This window comes from Tenrec ecaudatus, chromosome 7, assembly GCF_050624435.1.
Source record: "Tenrec ecaudatus isolate mTenEca1 chromosome 7, mTenEca1.hap1, whole genome shotgun sequence".
NCBI lineage: Eukaryota > Metazoa > Chordata > Mammalia > Afrosoricida > Tenrecidae > Tenrec > Tenrec ecaudatus.
In genome coordinates this window covers 62,981,649-63,003,547 of record NC_134536.1, presented here as the reverse complement: position 1 = coordinate 63,003,547, position 21,899 = coordinate 62,981,649, and the positions used below count along the sequence as shown (strand labels likewise).

The 21,899-nt window shown below is 41.1% G+C and overlaps 1 protein-coding gene across 1 annotated transcript in view; it reads right to left on the bottom strand.

Moving 5' to 3' along the window:
- AK9 (adenylate kinase 9) overlaps positions 1-21,899 on the bottom strand; it is a 148,004-nt gene that overhangs the window by 63,214 nt on the left and 62,891 nt on the right. Inside the window, exons 17-22 of the mRNA XM_075553990.1 lie at positions 10,939-11,095; positions 9,497-9,611; positions 6,636-6,712; positions 4,902-4,913; positions 3,864-4,013; positions 274-363 (exon numbers count right to left, since the gene is read on the bottom strand). Of these exons, the coding sequence (XP_075410105.1) occupies positions 274-363; positions 3,864-4,013; positions 4,902-4,913; positions 6,636-6,712; positions 9,497-9,611; positions 10,939-11,095 (601 nt within the window). The remainder of the gene's footprint in view (positions 1-273; positions 364-3,863; positions 4,014-4,901; positions 4,914-6,635; positions 6,713-9,496; positions 9,612-10,938; positions 11,096-21,899) is intronic.

The window sequence follows — 21,899 nt, the reverse complement described above, 5'->3', positions numbered from 1 at the left end:
TAAGTCCAAATTCCTGGGGAAATCTATGTGAATTTCATATGGCCCTTTTTACTGTTAGCAACACGTATTAAAATAAGATTTGATAAAATAGAGTGTTATAATCTGCTTAGATCCGTTTTGAATGAAGCAGGTGTAAGAAATATCACACACAACTGTCATAGAATTTAAGAAGAAGTAAGTTGGAAGTTGGGACTAAAATAAGGGACAAGATGCTTTGTAAGCAAACACGAAAAGCACTTTCATGGACGAACAACCTTTGTGTCCCCGTCTCACCTGTTTCAGAAAATTTCTCCGTTTCCAGGCCTTCTTTAGACTCTTTTGGAATTTCAGTGTCCACAGAAGGAATCTCAGTGGGCTCAGCTGCTGAAAAGAGAAAACCTTTTAGGGGTTGAGGGTTTCGATGGTTAAAACATGATTCTCTTGTAAAAGATTTGGCTCAAAGAACATTTCAAAACAGACTTTAACTCATATTTATTGAACATAAAGTTCTTTGAGGACCAAGTTTGACATTAAAAATATGTAAGGAGATATATATATGTATATTTTTTCTTACATATGTAAAAAAGCTATTAACCAGAGTGATAATGGACACACCAGGTGTGGAAGTTACACAATTTCATGTCAACTTGGTAAAAGAATGAAGGGGTGGAGTCTAGCCTGTCAATCAAGTCACAGTCTGATGATCCCTTCTTGTGGGTATGGCCTTCTGGCTTCCCATGAGGATTGGGAACGCTTTCTCCCTTGATTCTGCCATCAGAAGAGGGAGGCCTCTCTTTCTGCTTTGCCTTCCTGTTGACAAGCCACATGGGGCCACGCTGATGGCAACCAGGGCCCTAGAGATGCTTCCAACACCACTGGATCCACAAGACTTTCCACCCACGAGCCTGGCATCATCGCAGGTACTGTGTAAGTATGAAAATAATTTATGGACTAGTATCGGACATATAGGCTAACATTGGACTTATGGTATTGATCTGGCTGGGATGTGATGTTTTTAAATGTACACTTGTTCTTTGATATAAAGTTCTGTCTTACACACATATGAGTGTCTCTGGATTTGTTTCTCTAGTCAACCTGAGCTAACACACCATACAGTCATTTAAAAAAAAACATTTTATTAGGGGCTCATACAACTCTTATCACAATCCATGCATATACATACATCAATTGTATGAAGCACATCTGTACATTCTTTGCCCTAATCATTTTCTTTTCTTTTTTTACATTTTATTAGGGGCTCATACAACTCTTATCACAATCCACACATATACATACTTCAATTGTATAAAGCACATCCGTACATTCTTTGCCCTAATCACTCTCAAAGCATTTTTTATGGGTGGAAACTGCCTTCTGAGTTTGCTAAAGCTATAGTGGGGTTATATTTCTACATCCAGAATTCACACTATCTAAAGGAGTGCTGGTGGTATGGGGGTTATGCATTGGCTGTTAGCTTCAAGGTCAACAGTTTGAACTTAATCAGCCGCTCCTCTGGAGAAAAATGAGTTTATCAGCTCTGGCAAAGAGTTATAGTCTGGGAACCTTGAAGGGGGCAGTTTCACTCATGGGGTTGCTATGGATGGGAATCAACTCCATGGCAGTGGATGGTGGGTTTAATACTCAACAGAGCAGGAAGCAGACAGGAAGAAGCCTAGGGCTGGCCTTGATTAGGCTTATGATGCTTGGTTACTTAAGCTGTTCAACTAGAAATAATGGCAAAGGCATGAGCATCAAGGATGTACAAAGAATTATAAGCTGCTGTAGCCTTTCTGACTTAATCCAAGAATGCAGTGGTTGGGAATGAAGAAGACAGAGCCTAGGAAAGCCATACATGATGGATACTTGGAAGCGCCAAGTCTAACTAGGCTGATGCATATTAACTTGACCTTCAGGTCTTGAGAGTGCCTTGTAAGAAGTTTAAGGAGACCTGGTGTCATGGCTGGATATCTTCTGAGATACTAACCTCAAGGTTGGAGGTTTGAACCCACCCATCACTCTGAGGGAGGAAGATGAGGCCCTCTGTTCCCACAAAAATTTAGCATCTCAGAAAGCCCAAGGGGATATTCTACTCTGTCCTATTGGGTCACCATGAGTTGGAATCCACTTGATGGCAGAGAGGGAGAGAGATGAGGGGAGAAAAGACGAATTTGTTGCGTCTCTGCAGAGCTTTCTTAAGGATAGTCTACTTATCCTTCCTCTTGATAAATTTAAGAGTCAGATATCGTCTGCTCCTGTGGTAGTTACCTAATCTGGTGTTAACTTGAGACTATTAAGAGTGATAGGGTGAAGTTTAACCTGTCAATCAGGTTGCAGCTTGGTGGCCTCATTTGGAGGTACAATGCACATAAATAGCTCACTGGAGGCCAGATACACTCACTCCCTGAAAGACATTCCTGTTGACAAGTCACATGGGGCTACGCTGATAGAGCAGGAGCCCTGGAGCTGGAGGAGCCACATGGAGACTCACACCAGTGCTGAGATGCTTCCACCACCACTGGATCCACACGATTTCCCTCCCACTGGCCTGTGATCTCCCTGCATTCAGCATTATTCCATGGCTGCTTGAGCTTAAAGAGGAATTTACAGACTAGTATTGACATATGGGGTAATATTGGATTATTGACTTGATCTGGACTGGGATGGGATGTTTTCTTAAGGTATAATTGCCCTTTGATATAAATTTCTCTCTTATTTATTTATTTTTTAAATTGTACAATTCTTTTTAAAAAATCATTTTATTGGAGGCTCGTACAAACTCTTTTCACAATCCATCCATCCATCCATTGTGTCAAGCACATTTGTCCATTTGTTGCCATCATCATTCTCAAAACACTTTCTTTCTCTTGAGTCCTTGGTGTCAGATCCTCATTTGTTCCCTTCCCACTCTGCTCCCCCTCCCTCACAAACTCTTGATAATTTATAAATTATTATTATTTTGTCATGCCTTACCCTGTCTGACATCTTCCTTCACCCAAAAGAGATCTCTCTTATATACATATAAGTCTCCCTAGATTTGTTTCTCCTGCCAACCCTGACTAACACAGCTCCATTCGGGCATCAGTCAGCAATGATAATAGCAGCAGTCAAAGGGAGTGCTGCCGTCAAAGGGTTAAAGAGTTTCTTCTGAGATGAGTTTCTTACATAAAGCAGAAACACATTTTACAAGATATGTGCTTGGTGTCTTCATACAAGAGGACAATAGAGCTTATGCAGTAGAGCAGTCAGACCTAAGGAGACAGCACTCCAAGGTAAGGCAGAAATTCAAGAAAGCTAGCTGAAATAAAAACAATAATGCAAGGAAGTAGAAAGTGCATGAGCAGATTTGAAATACGTTGTAGGAGAGGGGAGATAAGGAGCAGAGACAGTAAATTAGGGAGGTGGGGGGACATCACTTCGAAGAACACAGACTAGTAATAATAAAGAACACAGACTAAAAGGTCAACGAGGTGAGCACTGCCAGGGAAGAGGTGACTGTGGTTGAGAAAGAAGAGCTATCTCACCTGAAGAAGAATATGTAATTCTGAGAAAAGAATCCAAAACAATAAATGAGGATATAATCGAGAAAACTATTTTAACCTGGTGGAAGAACTTGTCATGAAGACAAAAAGACTTGATTGAATTCCAGGTAAACACATTCACATATTAACATATCTAAAAATAACAGAACACACACACACACAGCTTCCCCATCACACTCACACCACGTGGTAGGGATTAAATGAGTACTCTCTCAGGGCCCATCCCTTCATTGCTGGCTTGCCTCCACTTCCTCAAAATACAAGACACATGCATGCACACGTACACATGGGCACACTAATGGACATGAGTAGAGGTCAGGGTGTGACCTTCCATTAAAGGCGAACCTGGATCGGACTCTGTCTCTGGGAGCTCAGACAGCTCGGACTCTTCAGTTAACAGCGACTGCCTGGCGTCTTCGGATGCCTCCGGGGCCTCGGAGCCCTCAGGAACTTCAGACTCCTCGGTGTCCAGCTCTTCTTCAGCCTCTTGCTCAGCTTCTTCTAGGGGGGAAAACGAGAGAGAAGAAATATATCATTATTCAGTTAGGTCAATAGGTTTTACTGGGTGCCAAGTACTGTGTTAACTGTTGAGGCTCCAAAAGACTAAGGAATAGTCTTGGCTTGCCTAAAATATTTGGTTTTACAAGATATATATTTACAGATATAGATATGATATTAAAATGTAACAGTACAGATGCTGGTAATCTGCTCAGAGTTCATTCCAAAGAGGAAATGTTTATGGTAACTCTAAATACATAACAGTAAAAAACCCTACAAATAGCCCAAACTCAATAGGGTATGGCTACTGTCTAGCATGGTAGCCACTAGCCATGTGTTTCAGAGACCCAAGACACCTGAGTGTTTGAATTTTTGAATAGTTGAAGTATGGCTAGTACAAATCGAGCTATAAGTATATAATACACAGTGAATTTTGAGGATTTAATATGAAAAATATTATGAAAAATACCTTATTAGCATTTTTTTTTACTGATTATGTGTTGTTATGGGTAAATACCATCAAGTCGGTTCTGCAAAGAAAACAGTGCCTGGTCCTGCAGTAGCCTCACGATTGTGCCTGTGCCTGATCCCAATGTTGCAGCCATGGTGTCCATCCCTCTACGCGAGGGCCTTCCTCTCCTTCACCGCTCCTCTGCTTTCCCAAACACGAGGTCCTTCTCCAGGGACCATCTCTCCTGACAGCATGTCCAGAGCATTTCGAACTAAGTCTCATCAGCCTTGTCTTGAAGGAGCACTCTGGCCATGCTTCGTCCAAGGCAGATAGGTTTGTCCCTGTAGCACTCCATGGGACTTTCAATATTTTATTCCAGGACGACAACTCAAAGGCATCAATTCCTCTTTGATCTTCTTCAGTGAATGTCTGACTTTCGCTTGCATCTGAGGCAATCGAAAATGCCATGGCTTGGGTCAGACATACCTTAGCCCTCACAGGCACATCCTTGCTTTCCGACACTGAAGATGTCTGATGCAGCTGATTTGCCTGATGCAGTTTGTCTTTCGATCTCTTGACCACTGCTTTCATGAGCAAGACAAAATCCTTGACCACGCCAACATTTTCTCCATTGATCATGATGTTATCTATTGACCTCGGTGTGAGGATTTTGGTTTTCCTTACATTGAGTTGTAACCCACACTGAAGGCTGAAATCCTTGACCTTCACTAGCAAGTGCTTCACGTCCTCGCCTTCAGCAAGGTTGTGTCATCTGCACCCCACAAGTTGTTAACAAGCCTTTCTCCAATCCTCATACCACACCTCCTTCCTCTAGGTCGGCTTCTCGGATGATCTGCTCAGCATACAGATTGAATAGGTCTAGTGAGATGATACAGCCCTAAGGCACATCCTTCCTGATTGTAAACCGTGCAGTAAAGTATTCCCTTGTTCTGTCCAGACACTGTCTCTCGATCCATGTACAAGTTCTGCAGGAGCACAGTGCAGTCTTCGCAAGGCTGTCCATAGCTTGTTATGATCCACACAGTTGGCATAATCAATAAAATACAGGCAAATATCATTTTGGTATCCTCTACTTTTATCCCAAACCCACCTGACATCAGCAATGATACCCCTTGCTCTGTGTTCTCTTCTGAATCTGGCCTGAACCTCTGGCAGCCCTTTGTCAATGTTTTGCTGAAACCATTGTTGGAGGATCTTCAGCAAAATTTTACTGGCTTGTGATATTAGTAATATTGTTCGATAGTTTGAGCATTCTGTTGGGTCACCTTTCTTTAGAATGGGTACAAATATGTATCTCTCCCAGTCAGTTGGCCAAGTAGCTGTCTTCCAAATTTCTTGGCACAGACAAGTAAGTGCTTTCAGTGCTTCATCATCTGTAATCAGAGCTGATGGAGCACTGATTACATGTTGAGATAATATTTTTGGATACAGTGGGATAAATACAACATATCCTATTATAAGTAATTTCACAATTTATTTTTACTTTTAAAAAATGTAGTTAGTCAAGAATTTCCAGTTGGATACATGGCTTGCATTTTGATTTCTTGCAGTTAATGAAAAGTAATAGGTAATATTACATATTAATCAAAGCATGGCATTTATATTTTAGAAGCCTAAGCCCCAATTTTATACGACCACACTAAGAAATATAGGCATAGAGTCTTTTAGGAAGAGGTTGGAATGAATTATGGTCAGAGAACTCCCCTCCTTAACTCCCCTTAATATGCTTACAAAATTGGCTGAAAATAAAGGCTTTTTGTGCAAAGAATAGAGGAAACTTGGGGGCCTAGTGGTTATGAGTTGGGCTGTCAATTGCAAGGGCAGGGGCCCCATGGGAGAAAGACAGGGCTTTCTACTTTCATAAGGAGTGATGGCTTTGGAGACGCACAGGGGCTGTAGTACCCCGTTCCATAGGGGCGCTACGAGATGGCATCCACGCCACACAGTGAGTGGGTGGGTGGTCATAGGGAAACACTGAAGAGGATGGAAGCAGGTGCCCTGGTTCTTTCAGGACCACAGACTGAAGCCTGACTGTCAATGCAAACAGGGAAATACCGAGATTGGGCCTGTACTTCACTCACAGTGCTGCCGTAGCTAACCACACACACTTGATCAAGGCCTTTATAGTCAAAGCATCCTCTGCTTGCCTTTTGCTGTCTTCTTCATAGCTTCCAGCATCCTTTGGTTTTCTTCTTCAATTTTCAAAGCTTCTTCTGCAGCTTTTCTGAAATTAAAAGGCCCCCAATCTCATTATCTTTGCCAATTCAGACATTGCATGATATTATAGGGTAAAAGGTTTTTTCATGGTAAAAATGCAGAGTAAATGGTTTAGAAGACTTGCAATAATTTTTACTTTCCAATCTCAATCTATCAAAATAAGTTTAAAACATTTACTCAACCTTCAGTTTGTTTGTTTTTTAAATAGGAAAAACTATACTGGTTTAGGTTGAAAAACCTTAGGGATTAGCTAAAAGTACTAAAGAATTGCATAATCCCAAATTGAAAAGGCAAATCAAAGGAGAGAAGCTGGAGCATTTTCCTTCCTGCTTAAAAGTGTAAAGAGGGATATTAAGATGTATATGTGCATGCTGTGTTTTTGAGTGTGCATTTCACACTGATATAAATGAGGAGGAAAACGGAGGAAGAAAATGAATCAAAGAGCTGATAGTAATTCTCTGGATGGGGGCATTCTGGGAGCGTTCATTTTCTTTAGCTTTGGGGGAGGGGGGTCATTTTTCAAATGTCCTCCATCGAATAAACAGAAAATGGAAAATTTTATGATTGTTGACGGTAAATAACCCTCATTATTTTCTTTTAACTCTGCGATGATGGAATTTAGAGACCAGGAGTAAAGATATTGAAATATCGGGAAAGAATCTTCTCCCGAGTGTTGAAGTGCCACACGTGCCTTCAGAGTGGTGACAGGAGCTACAGGACAGTTAGTACAATGATGGACAGACGTCATGCCTATTAGACTTTACAATGTACATTGCCTTTGACTTAGAAACTCTATGTCTAGGAACCTGGTCCTTAAAACACTACTGAAAACAGGGAAAAGAAATCTAAGAATGTTGATTTCATCTTTCTCTTTCCTCTTCTTTTTAAATGATGAACAGGGTACCCCATATTCACCAGCAGGGGTTTATTCAGGAAGGTAGAGCCTCGTCATCTCCACCACACCGTGGGCCTTCAGCTCCTTCCTACAGGCCCCCTGTGCGCTTTGCGTTCATTTCCTTGCCCTTGGCAAAATTAGCTGCACCTGTGTTTTCATCAAACCCCTCTACAACCCCTTCTCTCCACAGGCCTGTATCTCGTAAAGAAGGCGTGCTCTCTGACTGGATGTGCAGCCTACGAGCCAGGGCCTCGTTGTGGAGTAATTCGAGTCCTCTCTGTTTCCTGGCTCAGGACTCTGCAAACACCGAGCAGTGTCTCTGGACCCGCCTGCCCCATTCTGATCACGTGCACAGCACTAGTCAGTCCGTCTCCTTTGTGAGACGCTCCCAATCCCAAACCCAGACGCAGCACACGAGAAAGAATTCTGCTGCCAGATTAAGGCACTCTGACAAACCACTTCCACCGCCCGTCTGTCCGTGTGTCATCCTGTGATGACTGCAGGTCGCTGTGGTGCTGGAAAGCTAAGCTGCCGTCAGGATTTCCAGGGCGAGCCCAGCCACCCAGCGCTGACAGGTTTCAGCTGAGCTTCCCCAGGAGGGCTGGTGAGTTAGGTCTACAAACTACTGAAACGACTATGGATTCAACCGGAATATTGCCCACTAAGTGCTGAGAGAGGAAACCCGTACCTAGGTGGGAAAATCAAAACCAAATCCCCTGCTATAGGGTTGATGCTGGCTCATAGTGACCCCACAGGGCAGGGCAGAACTGCCCCTGTGAGTTTCTGAGCCTATCACGCTACAGGAGTAGAAAACCCCATTGTTCTCCTGCAGAGTGGGTGGGAGTTTTGAACTACTCACCTTGAAGTTAGCAGGAAGGTACTCAAAATACACAGCGAACACACAAGGGGACTCCAGTGGACCAACTGGTACATTTGTAACAAAACTTTTACATGTCTGAAAGTAACGTTTCCTATATTTTTTTGCTTGTTTGTTTGTTCAATATTAGGGTTTATCTCAGAGGTGTTCTGTCATTGAAGGTGACACTCTTGAATTTGTGTTATATTTTCCTGTTTTTCGGTATATGAAACCCAGGATGGATGAACCTATGGGGACAGCAAGTAGGATAAGGGTTTGGGGAGTGGTGGGGGGGGAGACAGTGGTGGTGGTAGTGGTGGAGGCAGTGAATAAGGGTTTGGGGAGGGGGGAGGGGGGACAGTGGTGGTGGTGGTGGAAGCAGTGAAAGGAAGACGGTGTCAAGGAGTCCAGGAAGAAAAAGAGTGTTTGGAAACTGAGTGTGGTAGCAAGTTTACAGTACTGCTTGATGTGATGGAACTATGGAATGTTATGATATATGTGTTAGCTCCCAAGTAAAACAAAATAAAAACAGATGTAATAATTATTTTATAATTAGTGTCTAAATTATATGTTTCAGTTGATATAACAAACTATAATTTTATTAACTAATATAAGCAAATTAGAAAACATATGCTTATATTACACTCCTAAAGGAATGAATTAGATAAATAATGAACACACACACATGAAACATTCTCTAACATACACCCTAGTTGTTTCTGGGTTCGTAATTTCTGGAAGTTTAACATCTCTTAAAAAACAAAACAAACAATAACAACAATGAAAACCAAACTCGCTTCCATTGGGTCAGTTCTGGTTGGTGGGGACCCTAAACGACAGAGTGGAACTGCCCCTGTGGGTTTTCTAGACTGGAACTCTTTCTGGGAGTAGAAAGCCTCATCTTTCTCCCATGGAGCAGCTGGTGGTTTCAAACTGCTGACCTCATGGTTAATCAGCCAACACATAACCTACGACACCATCAGGACCAATTTTAACATAGGTCAGAGGTACAGTAACTTTTCAGGCCAGGCAGATTTTACCTGGCTGCCTCTTCCTCTCTCCTTTTCTTTTGTAGCTCTTCTCGTAATCTCTCTAAAATTTTAGCATCAACTTCAGATTTATTCTCTAAATATAATCTCGAAAGCAAGTATTTTCCTGAAACACAGATAAAGAACTATTTTAGATACTTTTGAAGCTAGATAAAAGAAAGTGAAATACATTTTGGAAATCAACAATGATAAATCACTTCGATATATTAAACATATTTTCCTTTATGCATTTGTCTAAGTAGAGCTCTGGGTCTTTAAACTATTAAAAGTATATTCATATATACTTTGAAAAGTAGATGTTGGCTTCTCATTGCCATTGAGCCGGATGTGACTCATAGCGCCCCTGTAGGGCAGGGTAGAACTGCCTCTGTGGGTTTCTGAGACTGTAACTCTCTACAGGAGTAGAAAGCCTCAATTTTCTCCCTAGGAGTGCCTGGTGGCTTCAAACTGCTGACCTTGAGCTTAGCTTAGAGAACCAGATTGGCCTAGTGATGGCCAAGTCATTTAAAGAGGAAGCATATGACATTCCTTCCCTCTCCAGAAATCAGATTCAAAGCTATTTCCTTAAGTCACAAAGTAAGAGAATAATTTAAATTGAATTCTGTCATCTTTATGTACTTAATGTTTCCCGCTTGAAGGGAAGAACTACTGTATTTTTACATGAATTACTCTCAGGTTAAATTTTTTATTTTTATTTAAATATTTATTTTTTAGGTTATACTTGTGTGAGTGCCAGCTTTGTAGCCCCCTGTGTTCTAGTTTCCTATGTTTCCAATGTGTATTATGTGCATGTGCATATTATTTCTGAGCCACGTTATGTGCAAAAAATATGGCACTCATAAGCATAGGCTTCCCTAATCGCCTTGTATACCCTACTCCTCACTGAGCAACATTTCAGATCTACGACAGCAGTTCAGCTCCACTGCCTGGCTGCTTTGTGCACTGAAGATGTCTGTGTAGCTGAGGTGCTGGGTGAGTGTCTTGCTGGCTGTGATGGGTAAGGTCATGTGTCACCTTGGCTGGGCCATGGTTCTCAGTGGTTTGACAGTTGTTAATAATGCAACAATTGTGTGCTTTATTTTGTGATCTGTTTCTGCATGTCACTAATAACCAAATAAGGACCTGGGCTTTGGAACACAGCCATGGCGATAAGTAACGAGTGGAGGGAGAGGGCTCTTTAGAAGTTAGAGCTGCTGGCCAGGAGGAAGTACGAAATTCTCAGCCTCAGAGAAAAGTGAGAGTGTGAAAGCCTTTCTGAACTCCCAGTGGTCCTAGACGCCATCGCTTGCCACCTTGTCAGTGGACAGGTCTCATTCTGCATAGGCTGGGGTTGCTGGGTGCTTTCTGTACTGTTCTTTGTTTTCATCACACATGTTACCAGCGACAGATACCAGCATTTCATTTCAAGGTTTAAAGGACAAATATTTACCAACCATTGTTTACTGAATCTGACAAACAGATGATTAAATCAGGTAAAATTCCTTTATCTGCTAAGTTTATCCACAGCTTTTTGGTCACAGGGCAGTTCTCCACGATCCATCCTCCACGCCTGGGAGCACCAGGATGTCTATTCTTATTTTCCTCTGTTATCTGTGAGGAATTTACACGCGAATATTATGACCAGCGTTTGGCAAATCAGGAATGAGGGAGGAGGCTGCCTTTGTGTGTGGTTCTGAGTTCCTCTCAGAGGAACAAAGAACCACTTGATTTTAAAGGATAACCTTAATTTTAAAGTGGCAGAGCTTTACATTTAAAAAATGGAAATCAAAATGCTTTTATTAATAAATAAAATAATACCTTTTGTTTTAATTATTCAGTATCACCCAATGGCCGCTTAAGGTAGTAGTGGTGGAGAGATGGGGAAAAAAGATGAAGTTGTAGGAAAAGATGAAAAAAAGCAGAAGAGAGAGAAGAGATGTTGAGGAGTAAATGTTAGACAAAAAAAGTACATTATGAAAGATAGAAGCTGTGAAATTAGGAAAAAAACAGTAAGCCATAAAGGAGAAATTTAAATAATTAATAAAAATGAGATAGAATTTTTAGCAATTTCACACTGTCTTTGAACTTAAAGAGATTAATTACTACCATAGATAGTATTTTGTCAAATCAATGGGCCTAAATTTGATTAAGCATCCCCTTTTTGTTAAACATTTATATTATTTCTAATTTCATCATTAATCATATAGTGATGAATATCTTTTTATTAAATACTTTTATTGGGGGCTCATACATCTCTTATCACAATCCATACATTCATCCATTCATCCATATGCTACCATCATCATTTTCAAACCATTTTCTTTCTACTTGAGCCCTTGATATCAGCTCATTTTTCCCCCTGCTTGCCCTTCCTCATGAACCCTTAATAAGTTATAGATTGTTATTTTCATGTCTTACATAGTCCTCCATCACCCTTCACCCACTTTTTCATTGTTTGCCCCTCGGGAGGGGGTTATATGTTGATCCTTGTGATCGATTCCCTCTTTCTCGCCCCACCTTCCCTTAGTCCTCATGGTATTAAATATATTTATATATAATGAGAGCAGAATAGATCTATAGACTTATATCTATATGTTAAGAATTAAGGTTGCAGATGGACATTGGGCCTTGACTCAAGTACTCCCTCTACACAAGAACACTTTTTTCTAATAATCAGCATTCTGTGATGCTCACCTTCCCTACATGATCACTGAAGACAAAATGGGTGCATAAGAAAATATGGTGAAGAAAGCTGATGGTGCCCGGCTATCAAAAGATATAGCATCTGGGGGCCTTAAAGGCTTGAAAATAAACAAGTGGCCATCTATCTGAGAAGCAACAAAGCTCACATGGAAGAAGCACACCAGCCTTTGTGATCACGAGGTGTTGATGGGATCAGATATCAGACATCAAAGACCCAGAACAAAAATCATATTGATGTGAATGAGGGGGAGGGCGGAGTGGAGACCCAAAACCTATCTGTAGACAATTGGACATCCCCTCACAGAAGGGTCACAAGGAAGAGATGAGCCAATCAGGGTGCACTATAGCACCAATGAAACATACAACTTTCTTCTAGTTCTTTAATGCATCCTTCCCCCACTACCATGGCCTCAGTTCTACCTTACAAACTGTGATGAATATATTTATGCATAAATCTTTGTTCAGCTATCATGTATGCCTCCTTAGGTTAGATTCCTACAGGATATATTATTGGGTCAGAAGACATACAGGAAGGAACTTTTAAAGACTTTTCAGACATCCCCAAATTCCTTTCAAATATATCTGCATCAGTATTCAGGTCTCTTATTGGAACCAACTGGATGGCATTGGGTTGGGCGTTTGGTTTTGGTAATAGCCCTGGTTAAGCTGGAGGACAAACAGTGGGCATGTTGCTCCCAGGGAGCAAGCAATATGAGCAGCCTGCTTCTGTGATGACTTACAACCCTGGGAATCCCATGGGAGAGCTCTGCCATGCTAGAGGGTGGCTGTGAGTCAGAATTGACCCCGTGGCGACGGATCTGGTGTTTTGGTTGAGCCATGTTTGTGACTAAATTATTACCTCCTCATTCATATCGATGGTTGTAAGGGTTTTTTTTGGGGGGGTTTCTTCCTTTCAGATTTTGACAGCTAAGGCATCGTTTTTATTTTCATATCTTTTGAAAACTTGAACATTCAATGTTTTCATTACGATCTGTATTTCCTCTTGGATGAGCTGTGTGGAGCCTTTCTTGCCCTCCTTTTGCACTAGAATATTTCATATCTGTTTGGAAGAATGTTACATTATTAAATAAATAGTAATATTTATCACAAATACTTTTCCCAGCTTGACTTTGGCCTTAAACTTTTGATTTCTGTGATTTTCATAAAGGAGGTGTTTGTTATTAATGGTCGCTCAACTGATATATATTTAATCATTTTATTGGGGCCTCTTACAACATTCCATACATCAATTGTATCAAGAATATTTGTGCATATGTTGCCATCATTATTTTCTAAACATTTACTTTCTATTTGAGTCCTTGTTGTCAGCTCCTTTTTTCCCCCTCCCTCCTCACTTCTCATCTTCATGACCCCTTGATTAATGATAAATTATTATTCTTTTCACATCTTACACTGTGTTAGTCTGGGTTGATTATGGAAACAAATCCAGAGACACTCATATGTGTATAAGAAGGAGCTTTATAGAAAGAGTAATTGTACATTAAGAAAACATCCCATCCCAGTCCAGATCAAATCCCTAAGTCCGCTATTAGTCCATCTGTCCATTGCCAGTCTGCACATTCCTCTTCAGACTCATGCAACGCGTGCAATGATGCCACATGCAGGAAGATCACAGACCAGTGGGGGGAAGTCTTGTGGATCCAGGGGTGGTGGAAGCATCTCAGCTGGTACGAGTCTCCACGTGGCTCCTACAACTCCAGGGCTCTGGCTCCATCACTGTAGCTCCATGTGGCTTGTCAACAGAAATGTCTTGCAGGGAGAGAGTGTGGGTCGGGCCTCCAATGAGCTATTTGTCTCTGTAGGGCCTCCAAATGAGGTCATCAAGCTGAGACCTGATTGACAGGCTAAACTCCACCTGTTCACTCTTAAGAGTCTCAAATTGACACCAGATTATGTAACTACCACATACCAACTGCTGTCTCCCTTCACCATTTCTGTTGTTCATCCCCCTGGAGGGGGAGTTATGTGCCGATCATTGTGATCTGTTCCCCCTTCCTCCCCACCTTTCCCTTCCCCTCCTGGTGTCACTACTTTCATTTCTGTTCCTGAGGGGTTTATCTGTCCTGGATTCCTTGTGTCATGAGCTCTTATCTGTACCAACGTACATGGCTCCAGTCTAGTCAGAACTGAAAGGCAGGGCTGGGGTCATGATACTGGGGGTGAGGAAGCCTCAAAGAACCAGAATATTGCGTGTTTCATCAGTGCTATATGGCCCCCTGGTCAACTGATGTTTTTAAAAAGGAGTTTTTCCCCTGTATTTGTGCTTTGGCTCCTGGACCATTCCAAGCTCATTTCAATGTCATACACTTTCTTCTGGTTAAAATTTTTTAAAAAAATTCTCCTTCCTTTTATTAAAAAATAATTTAAGGTAGTTTATATGGAAATTCTTTTGATTTAAGGTGGGATTAAAAATCATTCTTCTCTCCCACAATAGTTGATTTTATCAACACGATTAAATAACTTTTCCTTTACTTTTAATCTTATGTACACCGAGTTCTGTTTCTGTTCCTCTTTTGTGTTGTTGTTTCTTGCCTGACAGTCAGAGCGGAGCAGAGCAGAGCAGAACAAGTCCTCGCTACTGCCATTCTTTGCCCAACTACCCCGAGCTGGCCTCAGCTGCTCGTGCCCCCACACAGACAGGAGAGTCAGTGTTGAAAACTGAGATTGCGATTTTTACTAGAATAACATCAAATCTATAAGTTAGTTTGATAAAGACATCTTGACACTTTAACTTTATTTATTAAAAAATTATACATGCTTGCTGATATGTGTTTATGTTCACATTTAAGGTTTAACAACTTTATGCCTAGGGGCCCATTGTCTTTGTTTTAAGTTGACTATTAGTTTGTTCTTATTTCTGTTCCTCTTTGTGTGCTTTTTAAAATCCCCTTGGTGACTTTATTTGTGATCACGAGTATTATCTCTCACTGCATTTCAGATTCTTTCCTTGGATTGATTTTTTAGATAATCAGTATTATGTGCAAAAGTGACTTCATTTCTTCTCTGTCCTATTAGCTATTCCTCTTATCTATGTTCCCAGTCATTTTAAAAATGAGTGTGCTATGAAGATCATTGTTTGTTTATTTCCAACTTTAACATTATATAGTCTGCAGCCCCAAGCTAGACATTTCTCATGCAATAAAGGTAGCTTGTCACATTCAGGTGAGAGGATAATTTATTCAGGTGTGCATTTTTCCTCACCCTCTCTCTGCAGAGGTAGCCAGGTCTTCTGAGCTCCTTCTTTTGGGGGGACGTGTTTGTGGGCAAAAGGAGTCCTAGTAGTGTATAGGCTACATGTTGGATTGCTAACTGCAATGTCAGAAGTTCAAAACTATCAGCTACTCCGAGGGAGGAAGAGGAGGCTTTCTCCTCCTGTAAAGAGTTCCAGGTTCAGAAGCCCATGGGAGCAGTTCTACTCTGTCCTATGGGGTTACTACGAGTCAAAAGTGACATGATGGGAGTGGGTTTGGTGCATAGGCAAACTTCATAGAGAAGGTACCTGTCCAGCTTGTTATCCTGTAGCAGGAGATAAGAAATCACATATTGACAAACAAGGGGACAGGGAGAAATGAAACCTTATGAGCACACCCGATCACTTCAGTAAAGCAGGTGGCTCCCAGGAGATGTGCTGCTGCTACTGCTGAAGGAGCACACACTGCTCAAGGGCAGGACAAGCCACAAGCGGAGGGAGAGGAGCCCTGGCGGTGGAGTGATCCCATGCTGGGCTGTGGAAGCCACCAGCATCCCTTCAGGAGACAGACTAGGAAACAGACTCACTCTGGATGGCAGTGTGAGTGAGTGAGGTAAGGCAAGGTTGGGTTGGGTACCAGGATGCAAGTTTAGGGGACGTGAGCAACAGTGGCATCGGGTTTAGGGATGTACACTTAAGCTTGATTCTTCAGTTGGGATAATTGTGGAACAGCCTAAGGAATGGCAGGTGTGTGAGGACCAGCTGGAGTGCTGGTGAGACTGTGAGTCGAGAGACGGTGCCGGGAGGAGAAAGAGGTGGAGAGGAGGGCTCCTGGGAAGTCTGCAGGCTCCTTCCAGGTTAGTGACAGCCAGGGGTCTCTCGCACTGGACGAGCAGACAGGGAAGTGACACTTTTCTTGGAGATTCTCAAGGGAGAGTTATATTTTTCTTCCTGATAATTTTATTGTGAGGTTAGTCACACATTGTATACTTCCATAGTTCAGTTGTATTTAAAAAGAGTTGCAGACACAAGACCAAAAAGAGTTCTAGTGTAACAACAAGTGATCCAAATTGGTGGTGAGGAGGGTGTAGGAGGCCTGCTAGGGTGTGACCAAGGGTAATGTAACCGAGAGGAATTACTGTAACCCAAATGAAGACTGAACATGATAGTGGGATGAGTGGAAAGTCAAAGGAAATAGAGGAAAGAGCTAGGAGGTTGAGGGCATCTATAGAGGTCTAAATACAGGTATGTATATATGTAAATATATTTATATAGGAGGATGTGGAAATAGATCTATGTGCATATATTTATAGGTTTAGTATTAAGGCAGCAGATGGACATTGGGCCTCCACTCAAGTACTCCCTCAATTCAAGAATATTTGGTTCTGTTAAAATGGCATTCCATGATGCTCACCTTCCCGACACAAAAATCGCTGAAGACAAATGGGTGCATAAGCAAATGTGGTGAAGAAAGCTGATGGTGCCTAGCTATCAAAAGATATAGCTTCTGGGGTCTTAAAGGCTTGAAGGTAAACAAGCAGCCATCTAGCTGAGAAGCAACAAAGCCCACCTGGAATAAGCACACCAGCCTGTATGCTCACAAGGTGCTGAAGGGATCAGTTATCAGGCATCAAAGAACAAAATATCATATCATTGTAAGCTCACCTCCCTCATACAATCACTGAAGACAAATAGGTGCATAAGAAAAATGTGGCAAAGAAAGCTGATGGTGCCCAGCTATCAAAAGATACATCATCTGGGGTCTTAAAGGCTTGAAAGTAAACAAGTGGCCATCTAGCTCAGAAGCAACAAACCCCACATGGAAGAAGCACATCAGCCTGTGTGATCACGAGGTGTTGAAGGGATCAGTATCAGGCATCATCAGAACAAAAAAATCCTATCATGGTGAATGAGGGGGAGTGCTGGGTGAAGACCCAAAGCCCATCTGTAGGCAACTGGACACCCCTTACAGAAGGGTTGCAGGAGGAGATGAGCCCGTCAGAGTGCAGTGTAGCAAAAATGAAACATACAACTTTCCTCTAGTTCGTAAATGCTTCCGCCCCACCCACTATCATGACTCCAATTCTACCTTACAAATCTGGCTAGACCAGAGGATGTACACTGGTACAGATAGGACCTGGAAACACAGGGAATCCAGGACAGATGATCCCTTCAGGACCAGTGCAGAGTGGTGATACCAGGATGGTGCAGGGAGGGTGACATAGAAAGGGGGAACTGATTACAAGAAAAGTGGGTGAAGTGAGACATCAGACAGTGTAAGATATGACAAAATAATAATTTATAAATTATCAAGGGTTCATGAAGGAGGGGGGAGTGGGGAGGGAAGGAATAATGAGGAGCTGATGCCAGGGGTTTCAGTGGAGAGCAAATGTTTTGAGAATGATGAGGGTAATGAATGTACAAATGTGCTTTACACAATTGATGTATATATGGATTGTGATAAGAGTTGTATTAGACCCTAATAAAATGATTTTAAAAAAAGAGTCCTAGTGTATCCTCCCCCTCCCATATTCATTATTTGTGCCCTAATTCCCCTCAACTTCCCCTCATCCCCAATTGTTATTCTTATACATCTGTTCCTTCTGTGCTTAATAAACTGGAAAGCATACAAAAGAAAATGAAAACAGTATGTACACACACATTCATAATGTATATAATATATATGTATTTAAGCCGCAGAGAAAACCTCTGATAAAGAACATGTTCTATACACCATTCATTCTTCTGTGATTTTATCTTGATACAGGTTGAATGTTTTGCATTTCTGGATTCTATGCTACTTTATGTTTACTGCTTATTACATGTGAATATAGAAAAATGAGAGAAAGAGAATGAGAAGAGAGGAGAACGCAGTAAAGAGGACCGAAGAACCAGAGGAAGCAGGGCCTGGTGAGAAAACGCTATGGGAGACACGGACATGATGTGTGTGCAAATAAGACCCGAGACAGATGGACAAGCACTGAGATGTCGGAGAGGAGACGGTGTGAGGGGAGAAGCCGAGCAAAACACAGCGCACGGCAGGACAGATGGACTGTAATCCGGAGAGAAACAGGCCGTGACGAAGATGCGCACTGCAAGTCTGAGACTTGAAGCAGAAACACAGTGGTAGGGTTGCCACAAAAAGTTTGTTTCCCTCTATAATGCTACCATTTTTCTGTTAGGCACCAAGTGAGTCTGTCTAGCAGCTTCACTCAACAGATGTAACTGCTGAGGAAGACACCTGGTGTCCCTCGCCACCAGCTCCTCTCGTGAGGTCCGTAGCTAGTCAAGGTGGAAGCCAGGCAAGAGGGAAAATGGCTGTGAACAAAACGGCAACTTATGTGCATTCTCCTGGGCAAGACTGTGACCCTTTCCTTCCCTCGGAAGAAATGATATCTATTAATATTTTTGTATAGTGTTAAGCTATCATTTCAAGAGTCTAAAGGAATCTGAGAATTAGCAAGTGAAATAAAACTGACTCCTTACCCGAGACTGGATCATACCTTAGTCCCAAGGTGCATTTGTTATGTTTGCTTCAAGCATGGGGAATGGCCATCGAAGAAGAACAAGACATTTAGTAGAAGGCACAATAGGAAAAATGAATATTAAAAAGTGGCTGTAGAAATGACCATTGAAAAATTCAAATAGAAAACAAAAGATATTAAAGAACAGAAACAACTTTAAAATGGGTCAAAAGGCCTCTTCCATGGGAGAGGGACAGCAGAGAAGGGGGGAAGGGAGACTCCGGATAGGGCAAGATATGACAAAATAACGAGGTATAAATTACCAAGGGCACATGAGGGAGGGGGGAAAGGGGAGGGAGGGGAAAAAAAAAGAGGACCTGATGCAAGGGGCTTAAGTGGAGAGCAAATGCTTTGAGAATGATTGGGGCAGGGAATGTATGGATGTGCTTTATACAATTGATGTATGTATATGTATGGATGGTGATAAGAGTTGTATGGGTCCCTAATAAAATGTAAAAAAAGAAAAGAGGAGAAAAAAATGATTAGGGCAGGGACTGTACAGATGTGCTTTATACAATTGATGTATGTATATGTATGAACTGTGATAAGAATTGTATGATCCCCTAATTGTTAAAATTAAAAAAAATTTAAAAAAAAAAGAAAAAAAATGGGTCAAAAGGGATTCCTGATGATAAGGTGCTACATGTTAACCTGACTACACCTGCCATCATCGACTTCACAATGCTCTCTGTCTGACAGTCAGGCTAGTCTCACCCCTGGACTGTGGTCAGAGGGGTCCCTGTAGATGAATTTTGGGTTTTCACTTTCATCCAGAGCCTTCTGCAAATACGGTGTTCAGAATTTAAGCTCTGACACTGTCCCTCTGGATTTGGATTTTATTCTTTTCCATCCTCGGATCACACAAGCTGGTATGCTTTTCCTGTGTGGCCATGGCTGATGCCTCACTGTTTTGTTACTGCTGTTGCTTTTGCTTGTGTGTTTCTTTGTTTTTCCCATGGTTTGTATGACTTTCTGTACAAGAAATCTAGGGCAGGTAAATGTAGAGACACAGTGACTGGATTAATAACTAGGGGCATGGCGGGAGAGGTGGGAGAAGGAGACCCCACAATGACAAGCACGAGAAAGGATAAAATAATCTGAAATGGAATTTGGTGATGATTATACAACTTGTTTTAATATGATTGAACTATTCAACTGTTTGAGATGTGGATTATATGCCAATAAAATGATTGAGAAAAGAAACAACCATAATGTATTTACAATTGTATTGCAAAGATTCTAGAGGGAAGAAACCTAATGAAAGTTGTTGAAGGATTCTACACTTGAAGCTTCAAACAGTGACAGAAATTAAAGATGACCTAGATAAAGCAGAGCTAGTCTGTTTTCATGGATTTGAAGACTCAATATTACGGATTTTTTTTCTTTTTGGTGAATTTTTTAGTATTACATTTTTTTACTTTGAAGAAGCTCAAGAATAAATGAGTTTAATTGTAATAAGAAACAAAGTAGTAGATATCATTTTAACATTTACAAAGAAAACAAAGTCAGTGAAGAATAAAATATTATAATAGACACGTTTGCCTTTGAATGTTATTAAACAAATAACATTTCTGGAAATGCAATAATTAGAAAGGTTGAATGAACACAGTCTTTGGAATTCATCTACCTAGTACACTTGAAAGATTTTTAAATGAATTATAGAAAACAGTCCCTAGAATATACAGACTTAGTAAGATTATAAAAATAAAATGAAATTTGCTACATTGAATCTAATTATAGGAAGCAAATACATTTTAAAACAAAACACTTCCACTGAGTTAATTTTGATGCATAGTGCCTCTATATGTGGTTTCCAAGGATGTAAGTCTTATTTTGTAAAACAGTTTCATTGACATTTAATCCACATATCACACAATTCAACAGTACAGTCATGACAAGAAGAGTTGTACAATCGAAAGGGGGAAGATAGCTTCAACTTTCTTCCTTTGAGCAGCTGGTGGGTTCAATATTACTGATTGTGGTTCTCACTAAATAAATCCATAGATTCAATGTAAGTCACCAAAATTCCATTAGGTGTATGTGTGTGTATGTGCATCTGAGTCAATGTTGATTTAAAATCTATTGAAAGTGGAAGGAACCAGGTGAAGGGAGACAACTGACATTGAAAGATATGAAATAAAATAATAATATATAATTGATCAAGGATTCACAAGGGTGCAAGGGAGGGGGAAAAGAGGCGCTGATAGTAAGGGCTCAAGTGAAAAGAAAATCTTTTGAAAATGCTGATGGCAACATATGTACAAGTGTGCTGAATACAGTTGAATGATAGACTGTTATAAGATGTGTAAGAGCTCCCAATAAAATGATAAATAAAAAAGTTCACGCATGACTTCAAAATACTCAAAATGAAAGAAAGTGGAAAGGACTAATAAATGCCACGATGATTTTGAAGAAGCAAGAAGAGCAAAACCTAATGTATAGCACAGAGGATACAATGATGGAAGCAGGCTGCTAAAGAGCTTTTACTATTAAATTCCAATACTTATTATAAAGCTACAGTAGTTAATTAATGTGGCATTGGCACATGACTAGACAAATAGACCAAAGGAATAGAACAGAGTTGAGAAATGGGTCACTGGATGTGTGACAGTGGGAAAGGACAGCGTTTCCAGCAATCACGCTGGAGCAGCTGGGCACCCTATTGCACACACCGACTTGGACCCTCACAGTGAGCTTCCATTTGTAGTTCTCTGACGTTCGGGGAAGTTGGGCACCTTTTTCATATGACATTGGATACTTAGGGGTTTGCTTTAGGATACACAAAAAAAGTAATTAAAAGTGAATCTGAGGTCTACATAGAAAACGTAAAACCACATTTCCAGAAGCAAGGTGAGGGAAATATTTGCATGATCTTGAGTAGGCAAAGATTTCTGAAACAGGCCTAAAAATCACTGTGGGAAAAAGTGAATAAATTGGACCTCATTAAGATGAACAACTTCCGTTCTTCAAGAGAGAA